This window comes from Protopterus annectens, chromosome 4.part1 (genome assembly GCF_019279795.1).
Source record: "Protopterus annectens isolate FY-2018-M chromosome 4.part1, PAN1.0, whole genome shotgun sequence".
NCBI classification, from domain to species: domain Eukaryota; kingdom Metazoa; phylum Chordata; order Ceratodontiformes; family Protopteridae; genus Protopterus; species Protopterus annectens.
Window position 1 is genome coordinate 819241751 of NC_056734.1, and position 13008 is coordinate 819254758.

General features: G+C 38.8%; 1 protein-coding gene across 2 annotated transcripts in view; it reads right to left on the bottom strand.

Annotated features, from left to right (window-relative positions):
• Window positions 1-13008, bottom strand: part of INPP5D (inositol polyphosphate-5-phosphatase D) — a 1064128-nt gene that overhangs the window by 648637 nt on the left and 402483 nt on the right. For both annotated transcript variants that reach the window (XM_044070586.1, XM_044070585.1), the window contains exon 4: window positions 11188-11359. In XM_044070586.1, the coding sequence (XP_043926521.1) occupies window positions 11188-11359 (172 nt within the window). The remainder of the gene's footprint in view (window positions 1-11187; window positions 11360-13008) is intronic.

Sequence of the window (13008 nt, forward strand, 5' to 3'; positions counted from 1 at the left end):
ATAAGCATTCTTTGTGCTTGTTCTACAGATGGATGTCATTCCTGAACATGCATTTTCTGAATACTCAGTCTTTGATGGTAGAAATGGCAAACACATAAAACCATAAAAAAGGCCATGAAACTACAAAGCAAAGACAATAGAGATTTTAAATAGGTATATGTTATTACATTTCATCAATACTTGATATATTGAAACCCAAATCATCAAATCCCCAGTATATTGACTGTAACAGCATGCACATCAAACACACACACACACACACACACACACACACACACACACACACACACACACACACACACACACACACACACACACTCACTGTAAAAGGAAAAAACTTCAAAGACCAATGCACGTTAGGTTCAAGCAAGGCACCCTTTATTAGGTACAGGATTTGTCTGGCTCTTCGATGATCAGTATGTTATTCTTATACAGTTCTCTTCATGTCACACAGAAAATGTTACTATTCTATTGCTGATGTAGTTGGACACAGCTTTCTGTATGTATCACAGAAATTGTTACCAAACTTATTACTGACATGGTTGGATTATTTGTTGTCTTGCAAAAACATTTTGAGAAAAACAACCTGGCCTTGGGCTTAATTTAGCCCACCTTAACTTTTCAATTCTTCAATTGTACAGTTCTAATACATGTGTTACATTTTGTCTAGATTCAAGGTACATTTCTAGATTTAGTACAAGTAATGCTGACTATGGTTTATACTTTCAAGCATCTATTGTTTTCTTTATCAAAGCTTCTAGCAGCTGCATATTTTCTCAAGGTGTAAGCAGAAATTAAATATCTCTTTGTTAAGTTTCATAACATTAGCAGAAATGAAATGTCTCTTGTTATTTTCATGACATTAGCAGAAATGAAATGTCTCTTGTTAATTTTCTAATAGTTGTGCAGATTCATGCAGTGTGAACAGAATAAATGTATTAACCCTTTTAAACCTCGAATGCACTAAGCATGCATATTACTATTATATATTTTTCTAACATTTCCCCCCTTTTAATACTTTTATTCTACTTTCAAGATAAGCATAAACAGTTTTTTCTTCCCCTAACCAATTCCTGCTCAGGATTTGCAGTTAAGAGAGTCATTTAGTTTAAGCTCATGAAAGCATTTTCAGTTTTTTAGCAATTCTTCAAGTTCAGCATCTTGGTATAAGGTTTCTGAAACTGAAATGTCTATAAAATTTTTAATCAGTCTTTTTATGCAGGAGATGCAGCAGCACACACATACCACCAGTAGGATTATTCCTACGCAGATGGAAATCAGAATGTTCATCAGGATGCTGCCCCAACCCCCAAACAATTTCTGGAAAAAGTCCGTCAATGGATTTGGTCCTGGTTTGGTCATGGCTGACACCTGCTGAATCACCTCAAGATGGTTGTCTGTCTTGGGTTTGTGGTGAGGAATATACGAACAGCACTCTTCCTGGATTAAAGCGCATGTACCTCCTCTTGCCGCTAGGGTGAAGTCAAGAGCCATGCGATTTTGAAGCACCACTGTTTTCATGGCAGTCAATTCATCAGTCACAAATTCTAGGGCAGAAAAGGTTGCATTGCTCATTATTTCGAGAAGCTTAGACAATTTTGTCAGTTCCCATATTGATTTTGTTGCTCCATATGCTGGCAGTACATCTGCCCACGATATAACAGTATCACTCAAGTCCATATGTGACAGTCCATTGCCCACAGCATGATGGTTTTTCCAGCGCGCATTGATTTGCCCCACTGGATTGACAGGCTTCTTGATTTCTCGAACATTCTGAATTTTTCCTTGAGATAAAACTGCTGTGTGTCGTATGGCCGGAACCAGGTACCCCCAAAAACAACTGCCGGACCAATTCTCAGGTAGCCATTTATATGCTTTTCTACATATTAAGTAACGATATTCTACTTTAGTAGTAACTTTACTATACCCTGACTCTGCACGAAACTTTTTTTGTCAATTATGGACAGTCGCTTATAGAGGTCAGCATTATGTTTTACTTCACCAATTGTCCTATGCATCAGTTCAACAAATGAATCATAGGTCGTGTTGCAATAGGATCCGATGCTATCAGGTTTAGTGTATCATCTATAGGGAACAGTCACATTGCAATTGCTCCAACCCACCTTGACTGTATCATTCTTATAAAAACACACAGTTCTCTTCTGTTGAACAGAGAAGTGCAATGCTAATTTATCTTGTGATGTGACATCTGATGTATCATGAATTAGGTTTTGCCAGGTCTTATTGGCTCCTAGGGGAACTGAAGTTAACAGTAACCCCCCATATGCTGTTGGTAAAGCTGTGCAAATCCAGCAATTCGAAACATTGAAGGTTTCAGCATACACATATTTGATTGCCTGGTAAGTGTTAAAGTTTGGGTGCCACTCTGTACGCTTGTTCAGTCCAATTTGTGTGGCTGAGAAAAGGAATGGCCACAACAAAAAGATTATTGTCACTAGTACAGTCAACAGGATGGTTATGCAATATTTTTGTGGAAATGGTTGTTCTGCTTTTCTGTTTTCTCCGGCTCTTCCAAGTAGGTGTATTCGGATCTTACTGGATTCCGTTATTTTTACTTTGGACACATGCTCTTACTCTCTGCCCTAATAGGACCTTCAGCACTGATGGTTTCTTCACTTGGGTTGAGACAGATCAGTCCTATTGATCTGACCCCCACTTTGTAGCCAGACTTTGTGCTGAGGGCCCCGATGGAGAGGTAAGATTTTTGTCCAACTCAAAGTTCTTAACCAGCTTGCACTGCATCAGGTATATCCACAAAGCTCATTCTGCTATCTTGACTGCAGTGAGTGTCGAAAGAAGCACCTGGTAGGGACCTTCCCACCTTGGCGAAGCCTTTTCGCTTGATAATTTTGATCCACACCCAGTCTCCTGGCGTCACTGCCACTTCTGATGTTTCGGTTTGTTTTCTCTCTGAAACAGAATTTGACTGCAACAGATGTTTAGAACTCAACAACTTTTTCATATATTCAGCTAGTGTAAAATCAGCTTCCTGGTCTGATGACATGAGAAGTTTCCACTGGGTGTATAATAAGCCCTTCCAAATAGTTTTTCAAAAGGAGTCAATCCTTTTGCTGTAGGGACAGTTCTCATGCTCAACAGTGCCAGGGGTAAACAGTGCAACCAAGTTTTTCCTGTCTCAGCTATTAATTTTCTCAATTTGTTTTTTAGTATACCATTATGCCTTTCAACTAGCCCTGCAGACTGCGGATGGTATGCACAATGATTTTTTAAAGAAATACCAAAATGCTTACTCAACTGCTGTATGGTTTGATTTAGAAAGTGTGTACCATTGTCACTGTAAATTCTTTCCGGAATACCAAACCTAGGAATGATTTCCTTGACAAGTACTTTTGCCACCGTAGCTGCATCTGGATTTTTGGTTGGAAAGGCTTCCACCCATCTGGAAAACATATTTACAATGACAAGACAATACTTCTTATTTTCACATTTGTTCAATTCTATGAAATCCATACAAATAGTGTGAAATGGATATGGTGGTGTGGGGAAACTCCCTTGTTTAGGCTTTATCACCCCCTGTGCATGATGTTTGTTACAAATCTGACACATCAAACAAAATTTTTTAGAGTAGTTTGTAAATCCATACGTTGTGAACACCTGGTTCACCAGCTGTACCATCCCTCCATGGCTCAACATTGCTGCATAGCGAAACAAATTAGAGGGTAGTATCGGTTTTCCCTCTCTAGAGATGTACAGCCCCTTTTCGAGGATTGCTCCTCGTTTTATCCATCAGCTTGTGTAGTGAGTGTCTGCATTGTTTTTAACATATCTAGATCTAAAGTTTCAGAGGGTTGTAATTCCTCATTTAAAAGAAATACTTCTGTGGCTACTTGTTTTGCAGCTGTATCAGCTCTCGCATTACCTTTTGAAATTCTATCTTGTTGCTTGGTGTGAGCTGTGCATTTACAAATGGCTATTTTCTGAGGTAACTGGATAGATTCTAAAATATCTAAAATAAACTGCGCATGATTTATAGGATTGCTAGTAGATGTTATCATTCCCTGGTTTTTCCACTGTTGCGCAAAAACATGTACAGTAGAAAAAGCGTACTGGCTATCAGTAAAAATGTTTACACATTTATCCTTTGCTAAGGTACATGCCCGTGTCAGGGCAATCAATTCTGTTGCCTGTGCAGATAAATTGTGTGGTAAAGGTTTTGCCTCTATAATCCCAGTATCAGAGACTACTGCATATCCTACTAGGTTCTGTCCTGCAGGACCCTTTTTGCATGAGCCATCCACATAGTATGTCACCTCAGCATCATCCAAGGGGACATCTGTGAGATCTTTTCTAGGTAGTGTCTTTTGCTCAATTACCTGCAGGCAGCAGTGCGGTGTGCCATCTGCAGGGGTTGGGAGCAGAGTAGAAGGATTTAAAGTCATGCATCATTCAATCATCATATGAGGTTGGCTCAATAATATAGTCCTACAGGAAAGATGCCTAGCAGGGGAAAGATATACCACGTTTTCTTGTAGTAAAATAATCGCGACTGCATGAGGTACTCTCAAAGTGAGAGGGTGGAACGAGACTACTAAGGCTGAAGCCTGTACTGCCATTGCAGCTGCAACTACTGCTTGTACACAGTGGGGTAAGGACTGTGCCACTGGGTCTAGTTGTGATGAGTAGTAAGCAATGGGGCATTGCTTATCCCCATGCTGTTGTGTTAACACTGATGTCATGTAACCCTGCTTGCAATCTACAGTTTGGAAAAAACGTTTATGGTAGTTTGGCAATCCCAGAACTAATGAGGACACTATTAGCTGCTTTAGTTTACAGAAGGCAGATTCTGCCTCTGGTGTCCACTGTAACAAATCCTGTGCTGCCATAGGCTTCTTATATATAAGGTCAGTCAGAGGTGCAGATTCCAAGGCATAGTTTGGAATCCAACTCCGGCAAAAATTAGTTGTACCCAGGAAGGACATCATTTCCTTCTTGGTAGTGGGTTTTGGTGCTTGAAAAATTGCTATTTTTCTGTCCTCATCTAACATTCTACCTTCCTTGGATATTACATATCCTAGGTATTTGACCTGTTTTTTCCAAAGCTGTAGTTTATTTTTATTTACCTTATGTCCCTCAATGGCTAAAAATCATAGAAGTGCTATGGTATCTTCTCTATAATCCTGCTGGGTGGGGGCCGCCAGCAAGATGTCATCAACATAAAGTAAAATCTGACTGCCTCTTGGTGGGGTGAATCCCGCCAAGTTGCTTGCCATTTCCTGTGAGAATATCGTTGGACTTTCACAATATCCCTGTGGTAGTCGCGTATATGTATACCTTTTCCCCTGAAATGTAAATGCAAACCAATACTGGCTGTCAGGGTTATCGGTATCAAAAAGAACACGTTGCTGATGTCTACCACAGAAAAATATTTTTGTTGAGGTTTTAAATCATTCAACAGGGTGTGTGGGTCTGGCACCGTGGGTGCCCTTGGTATTACTGCATCATTTATGGCTTGTAAATCCTGGACCATATGCCATTCTCCATGGGCCTTTTTAACTGGAAATAAGGGTGTGTTACATGGTGAATTGGGAGATTCTACTAGTATCCCTCCTTTAAGTAAGGCTGCTATAATAGGTTTTATCCCTGCCTCTGCATCTTTTCTTAAGGGATACTGACTTTTTTGTGGTCTGAATGCTGACTTTGGTGTGATAGTAACTGGTCCCGCTGTACGAATGAGTCCTACATCTGATTTCCCTGTTGACCAGAGAGTCTCTGGTACGTCTCATAAGGCATTCTCTTCCTCCTTTAATAGGAGTGTCAATCAGCTGTCCTCACTAGACTGCAAATGCACAGCTGAGTTGGTCTGAGTTATCCAATTCAACTTTTGTACTTGTATTCCTTGTTCTGACAGTTCTAGTTCTGTCTGTTTTTCCCATCTCGTGACTTTTTCTCCTAGGTCTGCCCATTCTATATTTCTGTTTTTGGCTAAGCTAACATGTGGTAATCGATTAGATTTATAAAGTGCAAAGAACTCCTGGGGCAATGAACAGCTGGCTACACTGTTCCCTTCTGTGTCCCAGTACAGGTTACGCAATATCAATCTGTTTGCATGATTCTTAAATAACTCTTGCTCATATTCCTTAGCAGGTCCTGGTATGTTGCAATAATACAGGGTACAGTGCAACAGGTGTTGCTTATCAATGTCAAGGGAGGGGAACTTGCTGATGACTAGGTTCATTAACCCTTTGGTCACAGTCCCTGGACCAGTCGTAACCAAGTCCTGGCTGTACCAATAAAACATTTCACCCTCCAATTGCACTACAAAGGTGTTAATTTGTCGCTGTGCTTCCATACCCTGCATGGTTGTGACTACTGCTATACCAAATAGCTGCATGAGGTCTCTGCCCAAGAGGTTTACTGGGCATTTTGCAGAAACTACAATTTTGCTTCTTTGTGCCAATCTTGAAACTGGATCAATTATTGCAATGTTACGGGAGAGAGGCTCCCGATACAGCTGTCCATTAGCTGCTTTGACCAGTATGTAATCAGGTGATTCTGTGTTTTCTGGCAGTTTGGAGGGGTGTATCAGGGTTCGTGACGCCCCTGAGTCACACAAAAATTTGACCTCCCTCCTTTCTACCAAGAGTGTAACTTCTGGTTTCGTGTCTGCTAAATAGAGCTCCAAGCTCAATAAAGCTAGGTCTAATATTTCATTTTCTTCATTGTCACTAACTTCCTGCACTTCCTCTACTCCCTCTATCACATTCTCATTTGTCCTTTCTGCCCTAGGTTTCCATTTTTCAGAGATGTGGTCTGTAAGACCTTTTACTATGGTGTCTAATTCTGCGCTGCTATGTGGGAGGGGTCTTTGTGCAGCGTCTCGGGGATTCCAGTTCCCACTAATCATGTACCAATCTGGCCCTACAATTTGTCTAACTACTTTTTCTATTTCTTCTCCATTTAGGTTATAACTCAACCTCATTCCTTGTAAATCTTCTGAGAATTTTCTGAAATTAACCTTTGGATGGGGAATTCGCTCAGTGGCTTTCCGGATATCTTCCAGAGTCCAATGTCTATACACTAAGATAGTTGGGTCCTGATTGTCTTGACCTGCCTGAGGATTGGGTACTTCTATAAGCAGGCATATTTCTTCTTCTTCACCTATAGATTGTGAATTCTTAACTATTTGCCATAACTCGATACCTTCTTCTGAATTACCTGCCCTTGTTCGGGACCTGGTCCCGATGGGATCTCTAATTTTAGTCATTTTTAATTTCACAATATCTCTATCTTCTGTGACCACAGGATATAGTGGGGGTGGACTAACCTGTTCACTTGCTTCATATTCTGGTAAGGGAGGCGGAGGTGATGATGCTATTACTAAGTTATTATCCTCCCTATCTAAAAGCATTGCTTTTGAATCTTTGTTTTTTTGTTCCCTACGGTTTACTTCCTCCAGCCACCTGTGTGCCTGAGGAATTTCTAATCGACGTTGTTTTTTTACCCGACCCTTGGAATCGTTTTTGAGCTGTTTGATAAGTTTGATAAGCAAGGATTTTTCTAATTTTCCGTCAAATTCGTATTTATTAACCCATTTTGAATAATATCTAATATTGTCGGCGCGCTGCGACTGCATATATTTTGCGTCTTCCGTTAACGGCAGGTTTTGGGATCTTTTTGTGCAATTATTACCCATTTTGTTTTACCCTTTGATCATTACGTAACTTCTCTTAATTTTTTAACGTGGTACCACGGATTTTGTTATAGTCTCTTCAGAATGACTGCCTACTTATTCTGTTTCTCCTGATCTATGACAAGACAGTAATCTTTTTTGTCCCTGACTTGCAAAATTACAATCTGACAAAAACAATACACATCTAGTCCCTGATCTAAAACAGAAAACAGAAAAAAGTAGATTCACTTTACCTGAGCCTACGTGATTGATCACCGATTCGCGGAGACCCATCCTTCAGTCACAGATCAGAAAGTGGCTGGCCTCTTTTGAACGACAATTCAGTCAGAGGACTTTCCATATAAGAAGAACCGATTTGGTTTCTTCTGCGTACGGTTTCAACCACCTGGCCATCTGATCCAAGGTGAAGAGAGGGTTCCGGTCCGAAGGACCAATCTGTAAAAGGAAAAAACTTCAAAGACCAATGCACATTAGGTTCAAGCAAGGCACCCTTTATTACTTGCAGCAAGGAGACAAAGCATGTAGGTACAGGATTTGTCTGGCTCTTCGATGATCAGTATGTTATTCTTATACAGTTCTCTTCATGTCACACAGAAAATATTACTATTCTATTGCTGACGTAGTTGGACACAGCTTTCTGTATGTTTCACAGAAATTGTTACCAAACTTATTGCTGACATGGTTGGCTTATTTGCTGTCTTGCAAAAACATTTTGAGAAAAACAACCTGGCCTTGGGCTTATTTTAGCCCACCTTAACTTTTCAATTCTTCAGTTGTACAGTTCTAATACATGTGTTACATTCTGTCTAGATTCAAGGTACATTTCTAGCTTTAGTACAAGTAATGCTGACTATGGTTTATACTTTCAAGCATCTATTGTTTTCTTTATCAAAGCTTCTAGCAGCTGCATATTTTCTCATGGTATAAGCAGAAATTAAATATCTCTTTGTTAAGTTTCATGACATTAGCAGAAATTAAATGTCTCTTGTTATTTTCATGACATTAGTAGAAATTAAATGTTATTGTTAAGTTTCTTATAGCTGTGCAGATTCATGCAGTGTGAACAGAATAAATGTATTAACCCTTTTAAACCTCAAATGCACTAAGCATGCATATTACTATTATATATTTTTCTAACACACACACACACACACACACACACACACACACACACACACACACACACACACACACACACACACACTCACACCTCCAATTAAAGTACAATAAAACTGAGCTTGCAGAACAGTGGGAGACACTAAGCATATTCAAAGGGACTAAAAGAGTATTAGAAGCCTCAGAGCTATTCTAAAGAAACTAGGCCAATGAATTTGCCACCGTGTTCTGTTTAACACAGAGTTTTGATAAAATTCATCAAAAAGGGATCATTATGTCACACAAATACTTCCCAGGTTAAAAGAATTAATGTTCAGTATACATTTAGAGCAATCACTGTATTTTACATTTAAACAAAACCTATGCTTATTTATGGGTAACAACAGGGTATCAGTATCCACATCACATATGCTTGTCTATAATATTATGAGTCTTTAATGTAAAGGCAGGTTACTTTGCACTATAAGGAACCATTTCCTCATGAAATGATGGGTGGATGCATAGAACAGCACAATAGGTCAGTTCAGCAGAGATGAAACTCTTGCTTGTAAATGGGGATGCTACCATTTTCTGAAAAAAGTGCATTTGTATTTTCAAATCAAATCAATGAAAAAATATATCTTTTCATGATATGTTGAGATCTTTGAGATGACTGCATAAAGTGAAACAAAGTGTGGTGGTTCCCTGCAGGGGAAAAAGGTTTCCCTGGTAAAGACTATATTTAGGGAACTGGTTCGTTAAAGTAAGAGTCACCTTAATTAGAGAGAATGGCAGAAACAGCAGAAATGAGAACTACAATACAGGCTCATGGACAGAGGACCACAGACATGGAAATAAGAACGTTTTGTGGCTTTATTAGCTGTGAAAATGAGCTGTATCTTGTTCTCCTAATCATAATGAGGCACGTTTCAGTTTCTATGTTCCTGCAATAGCGATCAAGCTGCAGATAGCGACAGCAGCCCTCTGTAGGTAACTGCAATAACTTTTATTCCAATTAGGTATGAAGACTGGACCACTGAGGTCCCTTTACAGATGTAGTCTAACTGCAATCAAAAAAAATTTTAATTATTTATACTTGAAATAGAAGTAACTGTATGAAAGGACAATTTTACCTAAACATTGATTTTAGTAAATGCAAAGCACTAAACCTACTAAAGTAAAGTGAACAGCAATAAGTCGAGAAGAAAGAACAACTAAATATCAGGTGTACATGCACACAAATATATATATATATATATATATATATATATATATATATATATATATATATATATATATATATATATATATATATATATTGGATTTGTGACACTTATAGCTAACATTTCACAGACTTAGAAATATTCCCAGGTTGGCTCCATATTAATCTGGGTTTGATTTGTGTTGTAGACAATGCTGTAGTCAGTTATGGATAGAAATTAGTGACTAATCTTGTCTCACTCATCACAAAGGAAGGGGGAGGAGATGTGGTTTCTTCCATGGCCTGTTAATGATTCAAAAGTAAAAATCAGATACCTAATGGAATTGTCATCTCCATAAAAGGGTAGTATTTGCAGAGGAATTACCACTTGCATGACTGTGCACCCACCCATCGCACGCATCATATTGAAGTGGTTGCCAGAATACACATAGGGAAAGGCTAGGAACATCAGAAGAAGTTTGTCACATAGCATGAAATCATCCAGCACAAGGTGATAGGGCATACAGGAGACCATGGGGAAGTGAATGATTTATAGGTTAATGGGTTGGTTAGGAGTCTAAATGGTTGGTTGCTGAAGACAAAAAAATGATTAAAGCATTGTTTAAATAAAAGCTATAAGATATATAGCAAATGACAGATTAAACATGACATTAATGGCACATGGAGAAATCTAGACCACCCACTAGACAGACAGGGTGAATTTATATTTTCTGATGCTATATAAAAATTAGTAGAATGGAGCGCAAAGCATGGAACCATAAGGAAAACAAGTATGATTCATAAGGTTAGGTGTGTGTATAATAACAACAGCAGGAGCAATATTTCAGGGAAAAGTAACTACAGTTGTAGTTATTTTAAAATACCAATGTGTTAATCATGGAATCTAAAGTATATTATAGAGTGTTCATTGATATTCAAAACATAGAAGAAGCCAGGTGAAATAAAATAAAGTCAGAGGACCACTTGAAAAGTCTACAGTGATTAGGTGTTTAGGATGTCATGCAGAGTTATGGTTGGAAGGATTTGCAGAGTTGTCATGGTGTGACATTCACCTGGACTCATACTTTAGTTTTGACGTGGTAGCATTTGCCATTCAGGAGAGTTCAAATTTAGTGGGTAAGTTAACCGAACTGGGTGCTTAATGTTTGGAAAGAACACAGAAGGAGAGAAGCATAGCTGAGACAGACTTGTTTCTTACCTGGCAGTGTCATAAGCTTGGAGACGTTGCAGTAGTGTGTCAGAAAGAGATGGCTTAGTGGCTTCAACTGCTTTAATCACATCACTTGACTGGTCCTTGCTCTCACTTGGCTGCGGCTGTGGGGTTGATGGAATGTTCCGTGGTGGCAGTTGAGGAGGAATATCTACAGGGTCTTAAGAAAGGAAAAAAAAAAGCTATTTTAGTCATTAGCATGTGTACTAGAGAGAAGTAGTTTAGTTACTGGCATGCATTTGTGAGTGTTCTAAATTTGAACATAATGTTGTGAGTTAGAGCAGATTACTACATACCAAATACATCACCTATTTCTGACACAGCTGTGCAGTATACTACAATGTGGTTCTCTTATATAAATATTAAAATGGAGTGCTTCCTGCCTTTTTTTGAACACTTTTCCTAAAATCCCGAGACAGTTATCCTCAAACATGTTACTTCCAGTGCTGTTTAGCTTTTTTGCCCTTTCTTGAGCCAGCTATCCTCAGGTGCATGTAACATTAGGTCAGATTGTTAGGGGGTAAGCCTAGCATTCATGCTACTTTAATACAGATAAACTGGACTGCTTCCCCACACAGTGTGCACCATCTTCAGCAGCTGTCACCCACACAGCTGTATGTGTGGCAGTAGTGCTACACTGCACGTTACATACTTCAGGCACTGAGGACACATACTGCAATGCCACTGTTATGTCTAATGGTAAATGGCTTCAGCCCTGATCACACTCAGTTCACCTTGTGCACGTGGTCTTTGTGTTAAGGGGGCAGTGCATCAGCACAGACATCTCATACTTGTTCCAGTACATCCAGTGTTAAGTAAATGATCCCTAAAATAATGCATTTGTTCATAAACATCTGCTGTGCAGAGACACAAACTGTAAAACCTCCATGTTGTGTTTGTGTCCATGATTTTTTAATTATTATCAGTCACTAGACACATTACATACTTGTTCCTGCTGAAATACTATTTAGGGTCACCATTTCCAAACACCTCTGGCAATTGTTCCTGTTTATGATACAGTGACATCACATGTCTGCATGCTTTCTACAGTATGCCTACACTGGCCATGTTTCTGATAAATAATGCCGTTATGCATGAAAAGCACATTCTACATTGTCCCGCATGCACCTGGTGTCATATTTATTCCCACCTCTTTGATACTGAGTATTCTGCATGAGCATTCATGGTACACGTATTGCCATGTCATTGTTATTAAATGGCACTCCCATTGCACTTACACATCTACTGTATTTGTTTACATGCCCATTGAGACATGCAAAGCTTAAGTTTCGACAGTACTGCACCCACCAGCAACATCTGGGGTATTAGGATGCCTACTAAAATGTCAGGATTTGTAATGCTGAGTCCTAAAATTCCTAAAAGAAAAGAATGAAAATACAGAAGAAGAGCAAATATTGAACATTTCTTTTCTTTTTTAAACTTATTTTTGCAGGGAGAGCGGTTGTGGGAGCCATATATATATATATATATATATATATATATATATATATATATCTATATATATATATATATATATATATATATATATATATATATATATATATAGATATAGATATATATAGATCTAGATATATATCTATGGTTTACTATTGTTTGTTTGAATGGCAAAACATTCGCTGTTCGAAACATCGAAAAGTAAACCCGAACACAAACATTCTGACCGGCCATAATGTCGACCCACATGATCAACACAGTTGAGTCAACATTGCGGCCGAATCCATCACGTGATAGCCGTATAGGATCTTATGTAAATCAGACTCCTATATGACATATCACGTTTTTGCAGGG